The sequence below is a fragment of the Salvelinus alpinus genome, chromosome 4 (assembly GCF_045679555.1).
Source record: "Salvelinus alpinus chromosome 4, SLU_Salpinus.1, whole genome shotgun sequence".
In the NCBI taxonomy this organism is placed as follows: Eukaryota; Metazoa; Chordata; class Actinopteri; order Salmoniformes; family Salmonidae; genus Salvelinus; species Salvelinus alpinus.
Genome location: NC_092089.1, coordinates 13,486,578 through 13,511,920, shown reverse-complemented (window position 1 = coordinate 13,511,920; position 25,343 = coordinate 13,486,578). Strand labels below are relative to the sequence as shown.

General features: G+C 48.0%; 2 protein-coding genes across 5 annotated transcripts in view; one reads left to right on the top strand and one right to left on the bottom strand.

Moving 5' to 3' along the window:
- The window catches only part of LOC139572870 (dolichyl-diphosphooligosaccharide--protein glycosyltransferase subunit STT3B), a 116,725-nt gene that overhangs the window by 49,331 nt on the left and 42,051 nt on the right, over positions 1-25,343 (bottom strand). For 2 of the 4 annotated variants that reach the window (XM_071395696.1, XM_071395695.1), the window contains exons 2-3: positions 3,952-4,060; positions 1,121-1,408 (exon numbers count right to left, since the gene is read on the bottom strand). In XM_071395696.1, the coding sequence (XP_071251797.1) occupies positions 1,121-1,408; positions 3,952-4,060 (397 nt within the window). Of the gene's footprint in view, positions 1-1,120; positions 1,409-2,111; positions 2,145-2,203; positions 2,236-3,951; positions 4,061-25,343 lie in introns of those variants that run through there. The other 2 variants (XM_071395698.1, XM_071395697.1) reach the window with 2 other exon arrangements.
- On the top strand, positions 15,552-23,998 carry LOC139572234 (apical junction molecule ajm-1-like). The gene is made up of 3 exons (XM_071394885.1): positions 15,552-15,557; positions 21,192-22,801; positions 23,011-23,998. Exons 1-2 carry the CDS (start codon positions 15,552-15,554, stop codon positions 22,704-22,706), a joined length of 1,521 nt encoding a protein of 506 aa, XP_071250986.1. The 3' UTR covers positions 22,707-22,801; positions 23,011-23,998.

The following is a 25,343-nucleotide window of genomic DNA, read 5'->3' as shown; positions in this document are numbered from 1 at the left end:
ATAGATAATATGTCAACTGGAGGGTGTGTCTCTACTGACCCATAGATAATATGTCAACTGGAGGGTGTGTCTCTACTAACCCATAGATAATATGTAAACTGGAGGGTGTGTCTCTACTAACCCATAGATAATATGTAAACTGGAGGGTGTGTCTCTACTAACCCATAGATAATATGTCAACTGGAGGGTGTGTCTCTGCTAACCCATAGATAATATGTAAACTGGAGGGTGTGTCTCTACTAACCCATAGATAATATGTAAACTGGAGGGTGTGTCTCTACTAACCCATAGATAATATGTCAACTGGAGGGTGTGTCTCTACTAACCCATAGATAATATGTCAACTGGAGGGTATCTCTACTAACCCATAGATAATATGTCAACTGGAGGGTGTGTCTCTACTAACCCATAGATAATATGTCAACTGGAGGGTGTGTCTCCACTAACCCATAGATAATATGTCAACTGGAGGGTGTGTCCACTAACCCATAGATAATATGTCAACTGGAGGGTGTGTCTCTACTAACCCATAGATAATATGTCAACTGGAGGGTGTGTCCACTAACCCATAGATAATATGTAAACTGGAGGGTGTGTCTCTACTAACCCATAGATAATATGTAAACTGGAGGGTGTGTCCACTAACCCATAGATAATATGTAAACTGGAGGGTGTGTCCACTAACCCATAGATAATATGTCAACTGGAGGGTGTGTCCACTAACCCATAGATAATATGTCAACTGGAGGGTGTGTCTCTACTAACCCATAGATAATATGTCAACTGGAGGGTGTTTCCACTAACCCATAGATAATATGTCAACTGGAGGGTGTGTCTCTACTAACCCATAGATAATATGTAAACTGGAGGGTGTTTCCACTAACCCATAGATAATATGTAAACTGGAGGGTGTGTCCACTAACCCATAGATAATATGTAAACTGGAGGGTGTCTCCACTAACCCATAGATAATATGTAAACTGGAGGGTGTGTCTCTACTAACCCATAGATAATATGTAAACTGGAGGGTGTTTCCACTAACCCATAGATAATATGTAAACTGGAGGGTGTCTCCACTAACCCATAGATAATATGTAAACTGGAGGGTGTGTCCACTAACCCATAGATAGTAGGTAAACTGGAGGGCAAAGATGGCGATGCCCTCATTGTCGAAGGAGCCCGCCACGGAGCGGGAGATGTAACCGGGGACGATAGCGATGAAGCACGCCGCCAGAAGCCCTGCCCCCTGGTTCCAGAGCTCGCGGGTCAGCAGGAAGGTCGAGATGGACGTGAGGCCGCTGAAGACGGGCGCCAGGAACACACACACGTCTCGGATGTGCACCGTGATGTGGAGCAGGTTTAGAACATAGTGGATGAGACCAGCTGTTACCATCAGACCTGGGTAAACCTGGAGAGAGAGAGAGACCAGCTGTTACCATCAGACCTGGGTAAACCTGGAGAGAGAGAGAGACCAGCTGTTACCATCAGACCTGGGTAAACCTGGAGAGAGAGAGAGAGAGACCAGCTGTTAGCATCAGACCTGGGTAAACCTGGAGAGAGAGAGAGACCAGCTGTTACCATCAGACCTGGGTAAACCTGGAGAGAGAGAGAGAGAGACCAGCTGTTACCATCAGACCTGGGTAAACCTGGAGAGAGAGAGACCAGCTGTTACCATCAGACCTGGGTAAACCTGGAGAGAGAGAGACCAGCTGTTACCATCAGACCTGGGTAAACCTAGAGAGAGAGAGACCAGCTGTTACCATCAGACCTGGGTAAACCTGGAGAGAGAGAGACCAGCTGTTACCATCAGACCTGGGTAAACCTGGAGAGAGAGAGAGACCAGTTGTTACCATCAGACCTGGGTAAACCTGGAGAGAGAGAGACCAGCGGTTACCATCAGAGAGAGAGAGAGAGAGAGAGAGAGAGAGAGAGAGAGAGAGAGAGAGAGAGAGAGAGAGAGAGAGAGAGAGAGAGAGAGAGAGAGAGAGAGAGGGAGAGAGAGAGCTATTTTCCTCTCCTAATCCATCCACTCACAATGCCCAGTGGGTACCAGGCCCCCACTCACCGTGCCCACCACTATCCTGCCCAGTGGGTACCAGGCCCCCACTCACCGTGCCCCCTACTATCCTGCCCAGTGGGTACCAGGCCCCCACTCACCGTGCCCACCACTATCCTGCCCAGTGGGTACCAGGCCCCCACTCACCGTGCCCCCCACTATCCTGCCCAGTGGGTACCAGGCCCACACTCACCGTGCCCCCCACTATCCTGCCCAGTGGGTACCAGGCCCCCACTCACCGTGCCCCCCACTATCCTGCCCAGTGGGTACCAGGCCCACACTCACCGTGCCCCCTACTATCCTGCCCAGTGGGTACCAGGCCCACACTCACCGTGCCCCCTACTATCCTGCCCAGTGGGTACCAGGCCCACACTCACCGTGCCCCCTACTATCCTGCCCAGTGGGTACCAGGCCCCCACTCACCGTGCCCACCACTATCCTGCCCAGTGGGTACCAGGCCCCCACTCACCGTGCCCACCACTATCCTGCCCAGTGGGTACCAGGCCCTGACTCACCGTGCCCCCTACTATCCTGCCCAGTGGGTACCAGGCCCAGACTCACCGTGCCCCCCACTATCCTGCCCAGTGGGTACCAGGCCCAGACTCACCGTGCCCCCCACTATCCTGCCCAGTGGGTACCAGGCCCAGACTCACCGTGCCCCCCACTATCCTGCCCAGTGGGTACCAGGCCCAGACTCACCGTGCCCCCCACTATCCTGCCCAGTGGGTACCAGGCCCACACTCACCGTGCCCCCCACTATCCTGCCCAGTGGGTACCAGGCCCTGACTCACCGTGCCCCCCACTATCCTGCCCAGTGGGTACCAGGCCCACACTCACCGTGCCCCCCACTATCCTGCCCAGTGGGTACCAGGCCCACACTCACCGTGCCCCCCACTATCCTGCCCAGTGGGTACCAGGCCCAGACTCACCGTGCCCTCCACTATCCTGCCCAGTGGGTACCAGGCCCAGACTCACCGTGCCCCCCACTATCCTGCCCAGTGGGTACCAGGCCCACACTCACCGTGCCCCCCACTATCCTGCCCAGTGGGTACCAGGCCCTGACTCACCGTGCCCACCACTATCCTGCCCAGTGGGTACCAGGCCCACACTCACCGTGCCCCCCACTATCCTGCCCAGTGGGTACCAGGCCCAGACTCACCGTGCCCCCCACTATCCTGCCCAGTGGGTACCAGGCCCCCACTCACCGTGCCCCCCACTATCCTGCCCAGTGGGTACCAGGCCCTGACTCACCGTGCCCCCCACTATCCTGCCCAGTGGGTACCAGGCCCACACTCACCGTGCCCCCCACTATCCTGCCCAGTGGGTACCAGGCCCAGACTCACCGTGCCCCCCACTATCCTGCCCAGTGGGTACCAGGCCCCCACTCACCGTGCCCCCCACTATCCTGCCCAGTGGGTACCAGGCCCACACTCACCGTGCCCACCACTATCCTGCCCAGTGGGTACCAGGCCCCCACTCACCGTGCCCCCCACTATCCTGCCCAGTGGGTACCAGGCCCACACTCACCGTGCCCCCCACTATCCTGCCCAGTGGGTACCAGGCCCACACTCACCGTGCCCCCCACTATCCTGCCCAGTGGGTACCAGGCCCAGACTCACCGTGCCCCCCACTATCCTGCCCAGTGGGTACCAGGCCCTGACTCACCGTGCCCCCCACTATCCTGCCCAGTGGGTACCAGGCCCAGACTCACCGTGCCCCCCACTATCCTGCCCAGTGGGTACCAGGCCCTGACTCACCGTGCCCCCCACTATCCTGCCCAGTGGGTACCAGGCCCCCACTCACCGTGCCCCCCACTATCCTGCCCAGTGGGTACCAGGCCCCCACTCACCGTGCCCCCCACTATCCTGCCCAGTGGGTACCAGGCCCAGACTCACCGTGCCCCCCACTATCCTGCCCAGTGGGTACCAGGCCCTGTCATCGAACCAGTTGAGGAAGTCGTAGAAGCCGTTGATGGTCAGATGGTGAGTAGATCTGTAGTTGAACCTGAAACACAGGAGACAGAGAGACACTGTTAGTACGATATACACACCACCACATCACAACACCACTACTACACCACCACTACTACACCACCACATCACAACACCACTACTACACCACTACTACTACACCACCACTACTACTACACCACCACTACACCACCACTACTACACCACCACATCACAACACCACTACTACACTACAACACCACTACTACACCACCACTACTACACCACCACTACTACACACCACTACTACACCACCACTACTACACCACCACTACTACACCACCACTACTACACCACCACTACTACACCACCACTACTACACCACCACTACTACACCACCACTACTACACCACCACATCACAACACCACTACTACACCACTACTACTACACCACCACTACTACTACACCACCACTACACCACCACTACTACACCACCACATCACAACACCACTACTACACCACTACTACTACACTACTACACAACCACATCACAACACCACTACTACACCACCACTACTACACCACATCACTACACTACACGACTACTACACTACCACTACTACACCACCACTACTACACCACCACTACACCACCACTACTACACCACCACACCACCACTACTACACCACTACTACTACACTACCACTACTACACCACCACCACTACTACCACTACACTACTACTACTACACAACCACACCACTACACCCCCACTACTACACCACCACTACACTACCACTACTACCACTACACTACTACTACACCACCACTACAATAGAGTAGTTACTACTACACTACAACACTACACCACCACTACTCTACTACTACACCACCACTACAATAGAGTAGTTACTACTACACTACCACTACTACACCACCACCACTACACCACTACTACTACACCACCACTACTACACCACTACTACTACACCACCACTACTACACAACCACATCACTACACTACACCACTACTACACCACTACTACTACACCACTACTACTACACCACTACTACTACACCACTACTACTACACCACCACTACTACACCACCACCACTACTACACCACCACTACTACTACACCACCACTACTACTACACCACCACCACTACTACTACACCACCACTACTACTACTACACCACCACTACTACACCATCACTACTACACCACCACTACTACTACACCACCACTACTACACCACCACTACTACACCACCACTACTACTACACCACCACTACTACACCACCACTACACCACCACTACTACTACTACACCACCACTACTACACCACCACTACACCACCACTACTACTACTACACCACCACTACACCACCACTACTACACCACCACTACTACTACACCACCACTACTACACCACCACTACACCACTACTACTACACCACCACTACACCACCACTACTACTACACCACTACTACACTACCACCACTACCACTACTACACCACTACTACTACACCACTACTACACCACCACCACTACTACCACTACACTACTACTACTACACAACCACACCACTACACCCCCACTACTACACTACCACTACTACCACTACACTACTACTACACCACCACTACAATAGAGTAGTTACTACTACACTACAACACTACACCACCACTACTCTACTACTACACCACCACTACAATAGAGTAGTTACTACTACACTACCACTACTACACCACCACCACTACACCACTACTACTACACCACCACTACTACACCACTACTACTACACCACCACTACTACACAACCACATCACTACACTACACCACTACTACTACACCACTACTACTACACCACTACTACTACACCACCACTACTACACCACCACCACTACTACACCACCACTACTACTACACCACCACTACTACTACACCACCACCACTACTACTACACCACCACTACTACTACTACACCACCACTACTACACCACCACTACTACACCACCACTACTACTACACCACCACTACTACACCACCACTACTACACCACCACTACTACTACACCACCACTACTACACCACCACTACACCACCACTACTACACCACCACACCACTAATACTACTACACCACCACTACACCACCACTACTACACCACCACTACTACTACACCACCACTACTACACCACCACTACACCACTACTACTACACCACCACTACACCACCACTACTACTACACCACTACTACACTACCACCACTACCACTACTACACCACTACTACTACACCACTACTACACCACCACCACTACTACCACTACACTACTACTACTACACAACCACACCACTACACCCCCACTACTACACCACCACTACACTACCACTACTACCACTACACTACTACTACACCACCACTACAATACCACTACTACACTACAACACTACACCACCAATCAATCAATCAATCAATTTTATTTTATATAGCCCTTCGTACATCAGCTAATATCTCGAAGTGCTGTACAGACACCCAGCCTAAAACCCCAAACAGCTAGTAATGCAGGTGTAGAAGCACGGTGGCTAGGAAAAACTCCCTAGAAAGGCCAAAACCTAGGAAGAAACCTAGAGAGGAACCAGGCTATGAGGGGTGGCCAGTCCTCTTCTGGCTGTGCCGGGTGGAGATTATAACAGAACTATGCCAAGATGTTCAAAAATGTTCATAAGTGACAAGCATGGTCAAATAATAATCATGAATAATTTTCAGTTGGCTTTTCATAGCCGATCATCAAGAGTTGAAAAACAACAGGTCTGGGACAGGTGGCGGTTCCATAACCGCAGGCAGAACAGCTGAAACTGGAATAGCAGCAAGGCCAGGCGGACTGGGGACAGCAAGGAGTCACCACGGGCGGCAGTCCCGACGCATGGTCCTAGGGCCCAGGTCCTCCGACCACTACTCTACTACTACACTACTACTACACCACTACTACTACACCACTACGACACTACTACTACACCACCACTACACCACCACTACTACACCACTACTACTACACCACTACTACTACTACACCACCACTACTACACAACCACTACACGACTAAACTACACTACTACTATACTACACCACTACTACACTCCCAGAGGTTTAAGACAGAAAGCTGAACTACACTGACTACACTGACTGTTGACTCAACAGTACGCCTGATGACTCAACAGTACGCCTGATGACTCAACAGTACGCCTGATGACTCAACAGTACGCCTGATGACTCAACAGTACGCCTGATGACTCAACAGTACGCCTGATGACTCAACAGTACGCCTGATGACTCAACAGTACGCCTGATGACTCAACAGTACGCCTGATGACTCAACAGTACGCCTGATGACTCAACAGTACGCCTGATGACTCAACAGTACGCCTGATGACTCAACAGTACGCCTGATGACTCAACAGTACGGCTGATGACTCAACAGTACGCCTGATGACTCAACAGTACGCCTGATGACTCAACAGTACGCCTGATGACTCAACAGTACGCCTGATGACTCAACAGTACGCCTGATGACTCAACAGTACGCCTGATGACTCAACAGTACGCCTGATGACTCAACAGTATGTCTGATGACTTGGATCGTGTTCAAAGTCATAATGAAGTAGTTACAGAACAATCTAACCCAACAAAACACGTTTTTTGTTTTTATACAATTATTTCAAATTGTAACCAACGGTTACAGAAATCCCTCCACATTTAACAACTGTGCTCCATAATGAGAACGACTGAAACAATCATTGTTTTTTGAAAAAAAAGATTAGGTAGAGCATTGTTTTTCACGAGGTAAATGGAAAACAGAATTAAAATGTCCCCCACATTTCAGTACTCTAGCCTTCTCAGTCTACGTCAGACAGACCAACAGACAGAGGCTCTTCAGACTCCCATGATGAATGAGAATGAACTAGACTAAACCCACACACACAACATGGTAGTCTGGACATTAAACAATTCCGTATCTCTGTCGGACCAAATATCCTTGAGCTACAGAGACGCTGATATACAAGGAAAGCCTCTCTTTATTTATCTAGCTGTACTTTCAACAAACACTGCTGCATAGACATATCACTGTGTGTCCCTCTCTCCATAGACATATCAGTGTGTGTCCCTCTCTCCATAGACATATCAGTGTATGTCCCTCTCTCCATAGACATATCAGTGTGTCCCTCTCTCCATAGACATATCACAGTGTGTCCCTCTCTCCATAGACATATCAGTGTGTCCCTCTCTCCATAGACATATCACTGTGTGTCCCTCTCTCCATAGACATATCACTGTGTGTCCCTCTCTCCATAGACATATCACTGTGTGTCCCTCTCTCCATAGACATATCACTGTGTGTCCCTCTCTCCATAGACATATCACTGTGTGTCCCTCTCTCCATAGACATATCACTGTGTGTCCCTCTCTCCATAGACATATCACTGTGTCCCTCTCTCCATAGACATATCACTGTGTGTCCCTCTCTCCATAGACATATCACTGTGTGTCCCTCTCTCCATAGACATATCACTGTGTGTCCCTCTCTCCATAGACATATCACAGTGTGTCCCTCTCTCCATAGACATATCACTGTGTGTCCCTCTCTCCATAGACATATCAGTGTGTCCCTCTCTCCATAGACATATCACAGTGTGTCCCTCTCTCCATAGACATATCACAGTGTGTCCCTCTCTCCATAGACATATTTGAGTGTGTCCCTCTCTCCATAGACATATCACAGTGTGTCCCTCTCTCCATAGACATATCACTGTGTGTCCCTCTCTCCATAGACATATCACTGTGTGTCCCTCTCTCCATAGACATATCACTGTGTCCCTCTCTCCATAGACATATCACTGTGTGTCCCTCTCTCCATAGACATATCACTGTGTGTCCCTCTCTCCATAGACATATCACAGTGTGTCCCTCTCTCCATAGACATATCACTGTGTCCCTCTCTCCATAGACATAGATTTAGCTGTGTGTGTGTGTGTGTGTGTGTGTGTGTGTGTGTGTGTGTGTGTGTGTGTGTGTGTGTGTGTGTGTGTGTGTGTGTGTGTGTGTCCCTTTCTCCATAACATAGATTTAGCTGTGTGTGTGTGTGTGTGTGTGTCCCTCTCTCCATAGCCATAGATTTAGCTGTGTGTGTGTGTGTGTGTGTGTGTGTGTGTGTGTGTGTGTGTGTGTGTGTGTGTGTGTGTGTGTGTGTGTCCCTTTCTCCATAGACATAGATTTAGCTGTGTGTGTGTGTGTGTGTGTATCCCTCTCTCCATAGCCATAGATTTAGCTGTGTGTGTGTGTGTGTGTGTGTGTGTGTGTGTGTGTGTGTGTGTGTGTGTGTGTGTGTGTGTGTGTGTGTGTGTGTGTGTGTGTGTGTGTGTGTGTGTGTGTGTGTGTGTGTATGTCCCTCTCTCCATAGCCATAGATTTAGCTGTAGGTGTTGTCATAGCACCTTATGCTAATAAATCGTGATGCCACTTTGGAACCATGACTTAAAGGAGGTGTCATTCCACGCGGGAGGTAACGGGAAGGTTATTCCAAACAGGGGTACCTGAATTTATGTCAACTTTACTAAATAAAACAATTATTATTTTCTTTAATTAAAATCCTTGGACCCAAAGAAGTGAACATATTTTAAATCATATTTTACATTTATGGCTTCAATACTCCTCCAATCACAACGATAGTCTGCTGTCCATTGTTTAAGTGAACACATTGTGGTGCTGCCCAGTAATACTTCTTCATATGAGGTAGTCCAAGACCTCCAGCTTTAGAAGGGGGAAGTGGAAAACATTCTATTAGACTCGAGGTCTTTCCATTCTGAATAGAGTTGGAGAACAGGTCGTTTCTTTTCTTAAAGAAGAAGTTGAGACTGGAAAAGGCTTTGAATAAAAACATCAGCCTTGGAAAAATATATTTGTTTTGATTACGTTGACCCAACCTTACATAGAAATAGGGAGAGTTCTCCATCTCTGAACATCAGATTCAATCTTATCTAAACAAAAGAAGAGGAGTTGATTTTACAGGCCTCCTATTTACAGGCCTCCTATTTACAGGCCTCCTATTTACAGGCCTCCTATTTTACAGGCCTCCTATTTTACAGGCCTCCTATTTTACAGGCCTCCTATTTTACAGGCCTCCTATTTTACAGGCCTCCTATTTTACAGGCCTCCTATTTTACAGGCCTCCTATTTTACAGGCCTCCTATTTACAGGCCTCCTATTTACAGGCCTCCTATTTACAGGCCTCCTATTTACAGGCCTCCTATTTTACAGGCCTCCTATTTTACAGGCCTCCTATTTTACAGGCCTCCTATTTTACAGGCCTCCTATTTTACAGGCCTCCTATTTTATTTACAGGCCTCCTATTTACAGGCCTCCTAAATTGCATGGTATCAATACACCCAGGTATTTTCATGTGTGTCTTTGTCCATTTCCACTGAAATGTATTTTTGCAAGCTTGAAAAGTCATAGTATACATTGAATCGTGCTACACAACCGTATGAGTCGAGTTGCAAAATAAATGACAGAGAATGTTTTGGTTCAAACACAGTCAAATGTAATCCGCATACAATGACATCACGTGTTGTTGTCTATTCCCTAGGATTGAGCCATGAGTTGTAATTATTGACGCTAGGGGTTCCATGGCTAAAGTACATAAATAACTGGACAGAGGGCATCCCTGTCTGGTGCCTCTTGATAAGTTAAATGGATCAGATATTTGTAAAAATGTTTCTTATAGCTGCTTTAGGGGATTTATAGAATAGCTGAATCCAGGAAATAAATACCAGACCAAAACCAAACTTTTCTAAAGACAGCCACAAAATATGCCCATTCCACCCTTTCAAACTATTTTTCAGCACCTAATGATACGGACACTTTTGGAACGTTCAGCAGCACCAGACCCAGACCCACCAGACTCAGCAGCACCAGACTCAGCAGCACCAGACCCAGTAGACCCACCAGACCCAGCAGCACCAGACCCAGCAGACCCAGCAGCACCAGACTCAGCAGCACCAGACCCAGCAGACCCTCCAGACCCACCAGCACCAGACCCAGTAGACCCACCAGACCCAGCAGCATCAGACCCAGTAGACCCACCAGACCCAGCAGCATCAGACCCAGTAGACCCACCAGACCCAGCAGCACCAGACCCAGTAGACCCAGCAGCACCAGACCCAGTAGAACACAGCAGCCCAGTAGCACATAACAACAGCAGGACGTAGCAGCCCATCAGCAGCTGAGGCCAATGTTCCCTTGGCTCCATCAATAATGTCCCCCACAGGGTCCCTTCACACCTCTGACTACAACACCAGTAACATTACTGATGCTCTCTCAAATACACAGAGAGATGGGAACGTGTACATCACACCCTAAACACACACAGAGACACACAGAGAGATGACCTGTAACCAGTAGTTATCTGACTGGTAGAGGACTAGTGACCTGTAACCAGTAGTTATCTGACTGGTAGAGGACTAGTGACCTGTAACCAGTAGTTATCTGACTGGTAGAGGACTAGTGACCTGTAACCAGTAGTTATCTGACTGGTAGAGGACTAGTGACCTGTAACCAGTAGTTATCTGACTGGTAGAGGACTAGTAACCTGTAACCAGTAGTTATCTGACTGGTAGAGGACTAGTGACCTGTAACCAGTAGTTATCTGACTGGTAGAGGACTAGTGACCTGTAACCCACTAGTTATCTGACTGGTAGAGGACTAGTGACCTGTAACCAGTAGTTATCTGACTGGTAGAGGACTAGTGACCTGTAACCCACTAGTTATCTGACTGGTAGAGGACTGGTGACCTGTAACCAGTAGTTATCTGACTGGTAGAGGACTAGTGACCTGTAACCAGTAGTTATCTGACTGGTAGAGGACTAGTGACCTGTAACCAGTAGTTATCTGACTGGTAGATGACTAGTAACCTGTAACCAGTAGTTATCTGACTGGTAGAGGACTAGTAACCTGTAACCAGTAGTTATCTGACTGGTAGAGGACTAGTAACCTGTAACCAGTAGTTATTTGACTGGTAGAGGACTAGTGACCTGTAACCAGTAGTTATCTGACTGGTAGAGGACTAGTGACCTGTAACCAGTAGTTATCTGACTGGTAGAGGACTAGTGACCTGTAACCAGTAGTTATCTGACTGGTAGAGGACTAGTGACCTGTAACCAGTAGTTATCTGACTGGTAGAGGACTAGTGACCTGTAACCAGTAGTTATCTGACTGGTAGAGGACTAGTGACCTGTAACCAGTAGTTATCTGACTGGTAGAGGACTAGTAACCTGTAACCAGTAGTTATCTGACTGGTAGAGGACTAGTGACCTGTAACCAGTAGTTATCTGACTGGTAGAGGACTAGTGACCTGTAACCCACTAGTTATCTGACTGGTAGAGGACTAGTGACCTGTAACCAGTAGTTATCTGACTGGTAGAGGACTAGTGACCTGTAACCAGTAGTTATCTGACTGGTAGAGGACTGGTGACCTGTAACCAGTAGTTATCTGACTGGTAGAGGACTAGTGACCTGTAACCAGTAGTTATCTGACTGGTAGAGGACTAGTGACCTGTAACCAGTAGTTATCTGACTGGTAGATGACTAGTAACCTGTAACCAGTAGTTATCTGACTGGTAGAGGACTAGTAACCTGTAACCAGTAGTTATCTGACTGGTAGAGGACTAGTAACCTGTAACCAGTAGTTATTTGACTGGTAGAGGACTAGTGACCTGTAACCAGTAGTTATCTGACTGGTAGAGGACTAGTGACCTGTAACCAGTAGTTATCTGACTGGTAGAGGACTAGTGAAGACATGACCTGTAACCCACTAGTTATCTGACTGGTAGAGGACTAGTGACCTGTAACCAGTAGTTATCTGACTGGTAGAGGACTAGTAACCTGTAACCAGTAGTTATCTGACTGGTAGAGGACTAGTGACATGTAACCAGTAGTTATCTGACTGGTAGAGGACTAGTGACCTGTAACCAGTAGTTATCTGACTGGTAGAGGACTAGTGACCTGTAACCAGTAGTTATCTGACTGGTAGAGGACTAGTGACCTGTAACCAGTAGTTATCTGACTGGTAGAGGACTAGTGACCTGTAACCAGTAGTTATCTGACTGGTAGAGGACTAGTGACCTGTAACCAGTAGTTATCTGACTGGTAGATGACTAGTAACCTGTAACCAGTAGTTATCTGACTGGTAGAGGACTAGTAACCTGTAACCAGTAGTTATCTGACTGGTAGAGGACTAGTAACCTGTAACCAGTAGTTATCTGACTGGTAGAGGACTAGTGACCTGTAACCAGTAGTTATCTGACTGGTAGAGGACTAGTGACCTGTAACCAGTAGTTATCTGACTGGTAGAGGACTAGTGAAGACATGACCTATAACCCACTAGTTATCTGACTGGTAGAGGACTAGTGACCTGTAACCAGTAGTTATCTGACTGGTAGAGGACTAGTAACCTGTAACCAGTAGTTATCTGACTGGTAGAGGACTAGTGACCTGTAACCAGTAGTTATCTGACTGGTAGAGGACTAGTAACCTGTAACCAGTAGTTATCTGACTGGTAGAGGACTAGTGACCTGTAACCAGTAGTTATCTGACTGGTAGAGGACTAGTGACCTGTAACCAGTAGTTATCTGACTGGTAGAGGACTAGTGACCTGTAACCAGTAGTTATCTGACTGGTAGAGGACTAGTAACCTGTAACCAGTAGTTATCTGACTGGTAGAGGACTAGTAACCTGTAACCAGTAGTTATCTGACTGGTAGAGGACTAGTGAAGATATGACCTGTAACCAGTAGTTATCTGACTGGTAGAGGACTAGTAACCTGTAACCAGTAGTTATCTGACTGGTAGAGGACTAGTGAAGACATGACCTGTAACCAGTAGTTATCTGACCGGTAGAGGACTAGTGACCTGTAACCAGTAGTTATCTGACTGGTAGAGGACTAGTGATCTGTAACCAGTAGTTATCTGACTGGTAGAGGACTAGTGAAGACATGACCTGTAACCAGTAGTTATCTGACTGGTAGAGGATTCATGAAACTACTAACCACAGGAGGAGGCAGGTCAGGGCTGAGGAAGGGAGGCTGAGGGAGGGAGGCTGAGGAAGGGAGGCTGAGGGAGGGAGGCTGAGGGAGGGAGGCTGAGGAAGGGAGGCTGAGGGAGGGAGGCTGAGGAAGGGAAGCTGAGGGAGGGAGGCTGAGGGAGGGAAGCTGAGGAAGGGAGGCTGAGGAAGGGAGGCTGAGGGAGGGAGACTGAGGAAGGGAGGCTGAGGAAGGGAGGCTGAGGGAGGGAGGCTGAGGGAGGGAGACTGAGGGAGGGAGGCTGAGGGAGGGAGGCTGAGGGAGGGAGACTGAGGAAGGGAGGCTGAGGAAGGGAGGCTGAGGAAGGGAGGCTGAGGGAGGGAGGCTGAGGAAGGGAGGCTGAGGAAGGGAGGCTGAGGGAGGGAGGCTGAGGGAGGGAGACTGAGGAAGGGAGGCTGAGGGAGGGAGGCTGAGGGAGGGAGACTGAGGAAGGGAGGCTGAGGAAGGGAGGCTGAGGAAGGGAGGCTGAGGGAGGAGGCAGAGTAGACTGAGCAGTCAACATGAAAGCAATGAAGTTGAATTCTTTCCTCTCTAGTAACGGGCAGCGTTCCATTAATCTCTCCCTCCATCTCTCCCCCCATCTCTCCCCCCATCTCTCCCTCCATCTCTCCCTCCATCTCTCCCCCCATCTCTCCCCTCCATCTCTCCCTCCATCTCTCCCAAACTCCCCTCTCGTTTTAGTAAAAACTCCATTTCACACGCCATGAAGATATATCAAATGTTTCATTGATCTGCAGCAGGCTGGAACCACTGTTTGTTAGTGGGGAGAGACGGGGAGAAGTGAGAGAAGAGAAGAGAGGGAGGTGGGGAGTGTCAGGGAGGCAGAGGAGAGGAAGTATGGTGTAGGGGGAGGTTAGGTGTAGGGGTGTAGGGGGAGGGAGGGTGTAGAGGGAGACAGAGGAGGGAGGGTAATAACAGTGTATGGTGGAAGCAGAGTTGTTGCTCTCTCTCTCTGACGAGGCTGTACTAAGCCTCTGAATCAGTCTCTAAACATGCAGACACAGGATGAGGAGAAGAGACAAGTGTCTTTTGGAGGACGAGAGTTGAAGGGGACAGGGTCGAAGAGTTGAAGGGGACAGGGTCGAAGAGTTGAAGGGGACAGGGTCGAAGAGTTGAAGGGGACAGGGTCGAAGAGTTGAAGGGGACAGGGTCGAAGAGTTGAAGGGGACAGGGTCGAAGAGTTGAAGGGGACAGGGTCGAAGAGTTGAAGGGGACAGGGTCGAAGAGTTGAAGGGGCCAGGGTCGAAGAGTTGAAGGGGCCAGGGTCGAAGAGTTGAAGGGGACAGGGTCGAAGAGTTGAAGGGGACAGGGTCGAAGAGTTGAAGGGGACAGGGTCGAAGAGTTGAAGGGGACAGGGTCGAAGAGTTGAAGGGGACAGGGTCGAAGAGTTGAAGATATGATGCTAAGGATGTTGGTAAGTTGATGAAGAACCCATTATCACAATACCTTAGGATAGAGGGAGAGACAAAGAGACTAGAGAGAGAGACACGAGAGAGAGAGAGAAATATAGAGGGAGAATGAGAGAGAGGAGAGTGAGTGAGTGAGTGAGTGAGTGAGTGAGTGAGTGAGTGAGTGAGATAGAGATTAAAGACTACCAGAACCCACTGGATTCTCCAATTACCTTGAATGAGCTACAGGACAAAATAAAAACCCTCCAACCCAAAAAGGCCTGTGGTGTTGATGGTATCCTCAATGAAATGATCAAATATACAGACAACAAATTCCAATTGGCTATATTTAAACTCTTTAACATCAATCTCAGCTCTGGCATCTTTCCCAATATTTGGAACCAAGGACTGATCACCCCAATCCACAAAAGTGGAGACAAATTTGACCCCAATGACTACCGTGGAATATGTGTCAACAGCAACCTTGGGAAAATCCTCTGTTTTATCATTAACAGCAGACTTGTACATTTCCTCAGTGATAACAATGTACTGAGCAAATGACCATAGGACAGACCATGTATTCACCCTGCACACCTTAACTGAAAAACAAACAAACCACAACAAAAGCAAAGTCTTCTCATGCTTTGTTGATTTCAAAAAAGCCTTTGACTCAATTTGGCATGAGGGTCTGCTATACAAATTGATGGAAAGTGGTGTTGGGGGAAAAACATACGACATTATAAAATCCATGTACACAAACAACAAGTACGTGGTAAATATAGGCAAAAAACACACACATTTCTTCCTACAGGGCCGTGGGGTGAGACAGGGATGCAGCTTAAGCCCCACCCTCTTCAACATATATATCAACAAATTGGCGAGGGCACTAGAACAGTCTGCAGCACCTGGCCTCACCCTACTAGAATCTGAAGTCAAATGTCTACTGTTTGCTGATGATCTGGTGTTTCTGTCACCAACCAAGAAGGGCCTACAGCAGCACCTTGATCTTCTGCACAGATTCTGTCAGACCTGGGCCCTGAGACAAAAATAATGGTGTTCCAAAATAGGTAAAATTGCCAGGACCCCAAATAATCCATTTAGATACCGTTGCCCTAGAGCACACAAAAAAAATATACATACTTCGGCCTAAACATCAGGTAACTTCCACAAAGCTGTGAACGATCTGAGAGACAAGGCAAGAAGGGTCTTCTACGCCATCAAAAGGAACATATAATTTGACATACCAATTAGGATCTGGCTAAAAATATTTGAATCAGTTATAGAACCCATTGCCCTTTATGGTTGTGAGGTCTGGGGTCCGCTCACCAACCAAGAATTCATAAAATGGGCCAAACACTAAATTCAGACTCTGAATTAGGCCGATACCCGCTAATTATCAAAATCCAGAAAAGAGCCGTTAAATTCTACAACCACCTAAAAGGAAGTGATTCCCAAACCTTCCATAACAAAGTCATCACCTACAGAGAGATTCCCCTGGTGAAGAGTCCCCTAAGCAAGCTGGTCCTGGGGCTCTGTTCACAAACACAAACACACCCCACAGAGCCCCAGGACAGCAACACAATTAGACCCAACCAAATCATGAGAAAACAAAAAGATAATTACTTAACACATTGGAAAGAATCAACTGAAAAACTAGAATGCTATTTGGCCTTAAACAGGGAGTACACAGTGGCAGAATACCTGACCACTGTGACTGACCCAAACTTATGGAAAGCTTTGACTATGTACAGACTCAGTGAGCATAGCCTTGCTATTGAGAAAGGCCGCCGTAGGCAGACATGGCTCTCAAGAGAAGATAGGCTATGTGCACACTGCCCACAAAATGAGGTGGAAACTGAGCTGCACTTCCTAACCTCCTGCCCAATGTATGACCATATTAGAGAGACATATTTCCCTCAGATTACACAGATTACACAGAAACCAAGTTTTTATAAACTCCCATATCTATTGGGTGAAATACCACAGTGTTCCATCACAGCAGCAAGATTTGTGACCTGTTGCCACAAGAAAAGGTCAACCAGTGAAGAACAAACACCATTGTAAATACAACCCATATTTATGCTTATTTATTTTCCCTTTTGTACTTTAACTATTTGCACATCGTTACAACATTGTATATAGACATAATATGATATTTGAAATGTCTCTATTCCTTTCAAACTTGAGTGTAATGTTTACTGTTCATTTCTTATTTGTTTATTTCACTTTTGTATATTATCTACTTCACTTGCTTTGGCAATGTTAACATATGTTTCCCATGCCAATAAAGCCCCTTGAATTGAGAGAGAGGGTTACTATAACACAGATACAGCATCTTTTGGAGGAGGAAAGTTGAAAGGGGACAGAGTTGAAGAGTTGAATGAGAGGATGCTAAAGAGGTTGGTAAATTGATGAACAACCATTAAACAGGGCTGGCTGGCTGGCTGGCTGAATTTACAGTAAGCTTAACAGCAAACTCCAAAGCTGCTGGCTGGCTGGCTGGCTGGCTGAATTTACAGTAAGCTTAACAGCAAACTCCAAAGCTGCTGTAGCTGGCAGGCTGGTTGGCTGGATTTACAGTAAACTTATTAACAGCAAACTCCAAAGCTGCTGTAGCTGGCTGGCTGGCAGCCAAAGGATAAAAGCAATGAGAAATGATAACACACAGATGAGAGATGAAGAGAGAGATTACCAGATCCATAATTTACCACTTATGCCTTAGAGAGAGAGAGAGACGAGACAGAGGACAGAGAGAGAAGGAGGGAGAGAGAGAGAGACAGGACAGAGAGAGAGGAGAAAGAGAGAGAGAGAGACAGGACAGAGAGAGAGAGAAGGAGGGAGAGAGAGAGAAAGACAGGACAGAGAGAAGGAGGGAGAGAGAGAAGGACTATTTCCAGCCAGGGAGAGAGTGAGACTAAGCTGGTTAGAGGGCCTACAGGGAAGAGAGAGAGAGACTAAGCTGGTTAGAGGGCCTACGGGGAAGAGAGAGAGAGAGACTAAGCTGGTTAGAGGGCCTACGGGGAAGAGAGAGAGAGGGACTAAGCTGGTTAGAGGGCCTACGGGGAAGAGAGAGAGAGACTAAGCTGGTTAGAGGGCCTACGGGGAAGAGAGAGAGAGAGACTAAGCTGGTTAGAGGGCCTACGGGGACGAGAGAGAGAGACTAAGCTGGTTATAGGGCCTACTGGGAAGAGAGAGAGAGAGACTAAGCTGGTTAGAGGGCCTACGGGGAAGAGAGAGAGAGACTAAGCTGGTTAGAGGGCCTACGGGGAAGAGAGAGAGAGAGACTAAGCTGGTTAGAGGGCCTACGGGGAAGAGAGAGAGAGACTAAGCTGGTTAGAGGGCCTACGGGGAAGAGAGAGAGAGACTAAGCTGGTTAAAGGGCCTACGGGGAAGAGAGAGAGAGACTAAGCTGGTTAGAGGGCCTACGGGGAAGAGAGAGAGAGACTAAGCTGGTTAGAGGGCCTACAGGGAAGAGAGAGAGAGACTAAGCTGGTTAGAGGGCCTACGGGGAAGAGAGAGAGAGACTAAGCTGGTTAGAGGGCCTACAGGGAAGAGAGAGAGAGACTAAGCTGGTTAGAGGGCCTACGGGGAAGAGAGAGAGAGACTAAGCTGGTTAGAGGGCCTACGGGGAAGAGAGAGAGACTAAGCTGGTTAGAGGGCCTACGGGGAAGAGAGAGAGAGACTAAGCTGGTTAGAGGGCCTACAGGGAAGAGAGAGAGAGACTAAGCTGGTTAGAGGGCCTACGGGGAAGAGAGAGAGAGACTAAGCTGGTTAGAGGGCCTACGGGGAAGAGAGAGAGAGACTAAGCTGGTTAGAGGGCCTACAGGGAAGAGAGAGAGAGACTAAGCTGGTTAGAGGGCCTACGGGGAAGAGAGAGAGAGACTAAGCTGGTTAGAGGGCCTACAGGGAAGAGAGAGAGAGACTAAGCTGGTTAGAGGGCCTACGGGGAAGAGAGAGAGAGACTAAGCTGGTTAGAGGGCCTACGGGGAAGAGAGAGAGACTAAGCTGGTTAGAGGGCCTACGGGGAAGAGAGAGAGAGACTAAGCTGGTTAGAGGGCCTACGGGGAAGAGAGAGAGAGACTAAGCTGGTTAGAGGGCCTACGGGGAACAGAGAGAGAGACTAAGCTGGTTAGAGGGCCTACGGGGAAGAGAGAGAGAGACTAAGCTGGTTAGAGGGCCTACGGGGAAGAGAGAGAGAGACTAAGCTGGTTAGAGGGCCTACGGGGAAGAGAGAGAGAGACTAAGCTGGTTAGAGGGCCTACAGGGAAGAGAGAGAGAGACTAAGCTGGTTAGAGGGCCTACAGGGAAGAGAGAGAGAGACTAAGCTGGTTAGAGGGCCTACGGGTAAGAGAGAGAGAGAGACTAAGCTGGTTAGAGGGCCTACAGGGAAGAGAGCGAGAGACTAAGCTGGTTAGAGGGCGTACGGGGAAGAGAGAGAGAGACTAAGCTGGTTAGAGGGCCTACGGGGAAGAGAGAGAGAGACTAAGCTGGTTAGAGGGCCTACGGGGAAGAGAGAGAGAGACTAAGCTGGTTAAAGGGCCTACAGGGAAGAGAGAGAAAACGCTGCTATACGAAGCACTTATTAAATCTGGTGATGTCTCATCAAATTCCCTCAATCCTAGATCCTCTTTAAGCAGGAGAGGAGGAGGCAGGGGGAGGAGAGTAGAGGAGGAGGCAGGAGAGGAGAGTAGAGGAGAGGAGGCAGGAGAGGAGAGGAGGAGGAGAGGAGAGGAGGCGGCAGGGGGAGGAGAGGAGAGGCAGGGAGAGGAGAGGAGAGGCAGGGAGAGAAGAGGAGAGGCAGGGAGAGAAGAGGAGAGGCAGGGGGAGGAGAGGAGAGGCAGGGAGAGAAGAGGAGAGACGGGGGAGGAGAGGAAGAGGCAGGGGAGGAGAGGAGAGGAGGAGGCAGGGGGAGGAGAGGAGGGGGAGGAGAGGAGGGGAGGAGGCAGGGGGAGGAGAGGAAGAGGCAGGGGAGGAGAGGAGAGGAGGAGGCAGGGAGAGGAGAGTGGAGGACAGGGACTGAGGGAGACAAAGGGACGTAATGAAAGTACCAGAGCCTGGTCTTATTACAAAACAACCCCCAGAGGTTTAGGCACAATCTCTCATATTACTACTAACTCATCCCAAACAACCAATCAGAGTGAAGAATATCAGAGTAAATCCTCCTCAAACTCCTCTGTTCCCGAGAGACAGAAGACAAAAGAGAAGCGGTGAGGTCCTGATTAGAATCCGTTTTCAGACCCTGGGGACTGCTGTTGATCTGCCTCCAGTCTCTGGACCAATAAACATGGAGGAGATCAGAAATCAGCCCTCATCCACACAGAGTCCTCTAACAGAACACTGCTGACTGACAGGAAGTCACTGACAGGAAGTCTGAGCACCAAGACAGTTATGTTGAGATATAGTTGTTAGGAGGGCTACCAGGGAGAGAGACTGTAACTTCTACTTTTCATATGAATTTGGTTGTAAGGTTAGTGGACAGAATCTAGTCCAATTGGATAGTGGGAAACAGGGCCAGCGTTAACGTGGAGTCCTGGGACTGACAGAGAGGACAGAGAGGATTATGAAGGAGAGGCTGAAAGACAGTCTAATGGTGCCAGACAGTGTTGACCACATCAGATAGATCTGTACATGTCAGTCATCAGAGGACTTCAGAGGACTAGAACAGAACAGAACAGAGCAGAACAGAATATAACAGATTGGAACAGAACAGAGCAAAACAGAACAGATTGGAACAGAACAGAACAGAGCAGAACAGAACAGATTGGAACAGAACAGAACAGATTGGAACAGAACAGATTGGAACAGAACAGATTGGAACAGAACAGATTGGAACAGAACAGAGCAAAACAGAACAGATTGGAACAGAACAGAACAGATTGGAACAGAACAGAACAGAGCAGAACAGATTGGAACAGAACAGAGCAGAGCAGAACAGATTGGAACAGAGCAGAACAGAACAGAGCAGAAAAGAAAAGAACAGATTGGAACAGAACAGAACAGATCGGAACAGAGCAGAACAGAACAGATTGGAACAGAACAGAACAGATTGGAACAGAACAGAGCAGAACAGAACAGATTGGAACAGAACAGATTGGAACAGAACAGAACAGATTGGAACAGAACAGAACAGAGCAGAGCAGAACAGAAAAGAAAAGAACAGATTGGAACAGAACAGAACAGATCGGAACAGAGCAGAACAGAACAGATTGGAACAGAACAGAGCAGAACAGAACAGATTGGAACAGAACAGAACAGATTGGAACAGAGCAGAACAGATTGGAACAGAGCAGAACAGATTGGAACAGAGCAGAACAGATTGGAACAGAACAGAACAGAACAGATTGGAACAGAACAGAACAGAGCAGAGCAGAACAGAGCAGAACAGAGCAGAACAGATTGGAACAGAACAGAACAGAACAGAGCAGAACAGATTGGAACAGAGCAGAACAGAACAGAGCAGAACAGAACAGAACAGAGCAGAAAAGAACAGATTGGAACAGAACAGAACAGATCAGAACAGAGCAGAAAAGAACAGATTGGAACAGAACAGAACAGATCGGAACAGAGCAGAACAGATTGGAACAGAGCAGAACAGAACAGATTGGAACAGAGCAGAACAGATTGGAACAGAGCAGAACAGAACAGAGCAGAAAAGAACAGATTGGAACAGAACAGAACAGATCGGAACAGAGCAGAACAGATTGGAACAGAGCAGAACAGAACAGAGCAGAAAAGAAAAGAACAGATTGGAACAGAACAGAACAGATCGGAACAGAGCAGAACAGAACAGATTGGAACAGAGCAGAACAGAGCAGAACAGATTGGAACAGAGCAGAACAGAACAGAGCAGAAAAGAAAAGAACAGATTGGAACAGAACAGAACAGAGCAGAACAGAACAGAACAGATTGGAACAGAACAGATCGGAACAGAACAGATTGGAACAGAACAGAACAGAGCAGAACAGAACAGAACAGATTGGAACAGAACAGAACAGATTGGAACAGAGCAGAACAGATTGGAACAGAGCAGAACAGATTGGAACAGAACAGAACAGATTGGAACAGAACAGATTGGAACAGAACAGATTGGAACAGAACAGAACAGATTGCAACAGAACAGAACAGAGCAGAACAGAACAGAACAGAGCACAACAGAGCAGATTGGAACAGACTAGCAGTTCCTGGAAGACAACTCTCCTCTGTACATCACAACACCATGAATTATACACCAGAGAATGAGCTTCTGAAGAGCTTCTGAAGGAACAGAAATGTAAGTCATTACAACTTCATAACCAATCATGCAACACATTTTACAAATGTAGAGAAACGATGATGCATATTTTGACATAAAATTTATTTATGAAAATCTCTATTTAACAAGCTGATTAGCTAACATTAGCCAACTAGCTATACATTTAGCTTGCTATATGGGTGTTGGACATTTGTATGAATTGTTATTCATGTTGTTTAATGTTTTAGGGACTCCAGAGCAAACCAGCGAACCAGCGAACCAGCAAACCAGCGAACCAGCGAACCAGCGAACCAGCCAACCAACGAACCAACGAACCAGCGAACCAGCAAACCAGCCAACCAGCGAACCAGCGAACCAACGAACCAGCGAACCAGTGAACCAGCGAACCAACGAACCAGCGAACCAACGAACCAGCCAACCAACGAACCAGCGAACCAGCAAACCAGCGAACCAGCAAACCAACGAACCAACGAACCAGCGAACCAGCAAACCAGCCAACCAGCCAACCAGCGAACTAGCGAACCAGGCTATGATCTGGTGTAACCCAGAGGATGTAAAGAATCTAGATAAAGCGTTTAACGTTACTGCAAACTGAACAAACACTGTTGTACGCTCACCTTGCTGTTCATTAAAAACATGTTTCAAAAGGCCTGACTTGTCATTGTTCTTAAACGTCAACGTTAGAGATGGAAGATATTTGTCATTCAGCTGAAGTTAGCTAACTCTTTTCCTGCTGACTGTGTAGTGGAGGATTATAATAACACAATGTCTATGGATGTGGAGATCTGGGATTGGACCCTAAAACGTTTGGTATAAACATTAGTTCAGAACAGGTGGTTTTAACATTTTCTATTTCTTCCACTGGTTAATCATCAATCTACAGAGAAATGACAGATAATGACTGAGTGAAGGAAATGTGACTGTCAAACTGCTATGGAATGAAAGTCCTGTTACATTACTACTCCACATTGAACCACAGCCAGAGGATGTTACATTACTACTCCACATTGAACCACAGCCAGAGGATGTTACATTACTACTCCACATTGAACCACAGCCAGAGGATGTTACATTACTACCCCACATTGAACCACAGCAAGAGGATGTTACATTACTACCGTACATTGAACCACAGCCAGAGGATGTTACATTACTACCGTACATTGAACCACAGCCAGAGGATGTTACATTACTACTCCACATTGAACCACAGCCAGAGGATGCTACATTACTACTCCACATTGAACCACAGCCAGAGGATGTTACATTACTACCGTACATTGAACCACAGCAAGAGGATGTTACATTACTACCGTACATTGAACCACAGCCAGAGGATGTTACATTACTACCGTACATTGAACCACAGCCAGAGGATGTTACATTACTACTCCACATTGAACCACAGCCAGAGGATGTTACATTACTACCGTACATTGAACCACAGCCAGAGGATGTTACATTACTACTCCACATTGAACCACAGCCAGAGGATGTTACATTACTACTCCACATTGAACCACAGCCAGAGGATGTTACATTACTACCGTACATTGAACCACAGCCAGAGGATGTTACATTACTACTCCACATTGAACCACAGCCAGAGGATGTTACATTACTACTCCACATTGAACCACAGCCAGAGGATGTTACATTACTACTCCACATTGAACCACAGCCAGAGGATGTTACATTACTACCCCACATTGAACCACAGCCAGAGGATGTTACATTACTACCCCACATTGAACCACAGCCAGAGGATGTTACATTACTACTCCACATTGAACCACAGCCAGAGGATGTTACATTACTACTCCACATTGAACCACAGCCAGAGGACGGCTACATTACTACCGTACATTGAACCACAGCCAGAGGACGGCTACATTACTACTCCACATTGAACCACAGCCAGAGGACGGCTACATTACTACTCCACATTGAACCACAGCCAGAGGACGGCTACATTACTACTCCACATTGAACCACAGCCAGAGGATGTTACATTACCACTCCACATTGAACCACAGCCAGAGGACGGCTACATTACTACTCCACATTGAACCACAGCCAGAGGACGGCTACATTACTACTCCACATTGAACCACAGCCAGAGGACGGCTACATTACTACTCCACATTGAACCACAGCCAGAGGACGGCTACATTACTACTCCACATTGAACCACAGCCAGAGGACGGCTACATTACTACTCCACATTGAACCACAGCCAGAGGACGGCTACATTACTACTCCACATTGAACCACAGCCAGAGGACGGCTACATTACTACTCCACATTGAACCACAGCCAGAGGACGGCTACATTACTACTCCACATTGAACCACAGCCAGAGGACGGCTACATTACTACTCCACATTGAACCACAGCCAGAGGACGGCTACATTACTACTCCACATTGAACCACAGCCAGAGGACGGCTACATTACTACTCCACATTGAACCACAGCCAGAGGACGGCTACATTACTACTCCACATTGAACCACAGCCAGAGGACGGCTACATTACTACTCCACATTGAACCACAGCCAG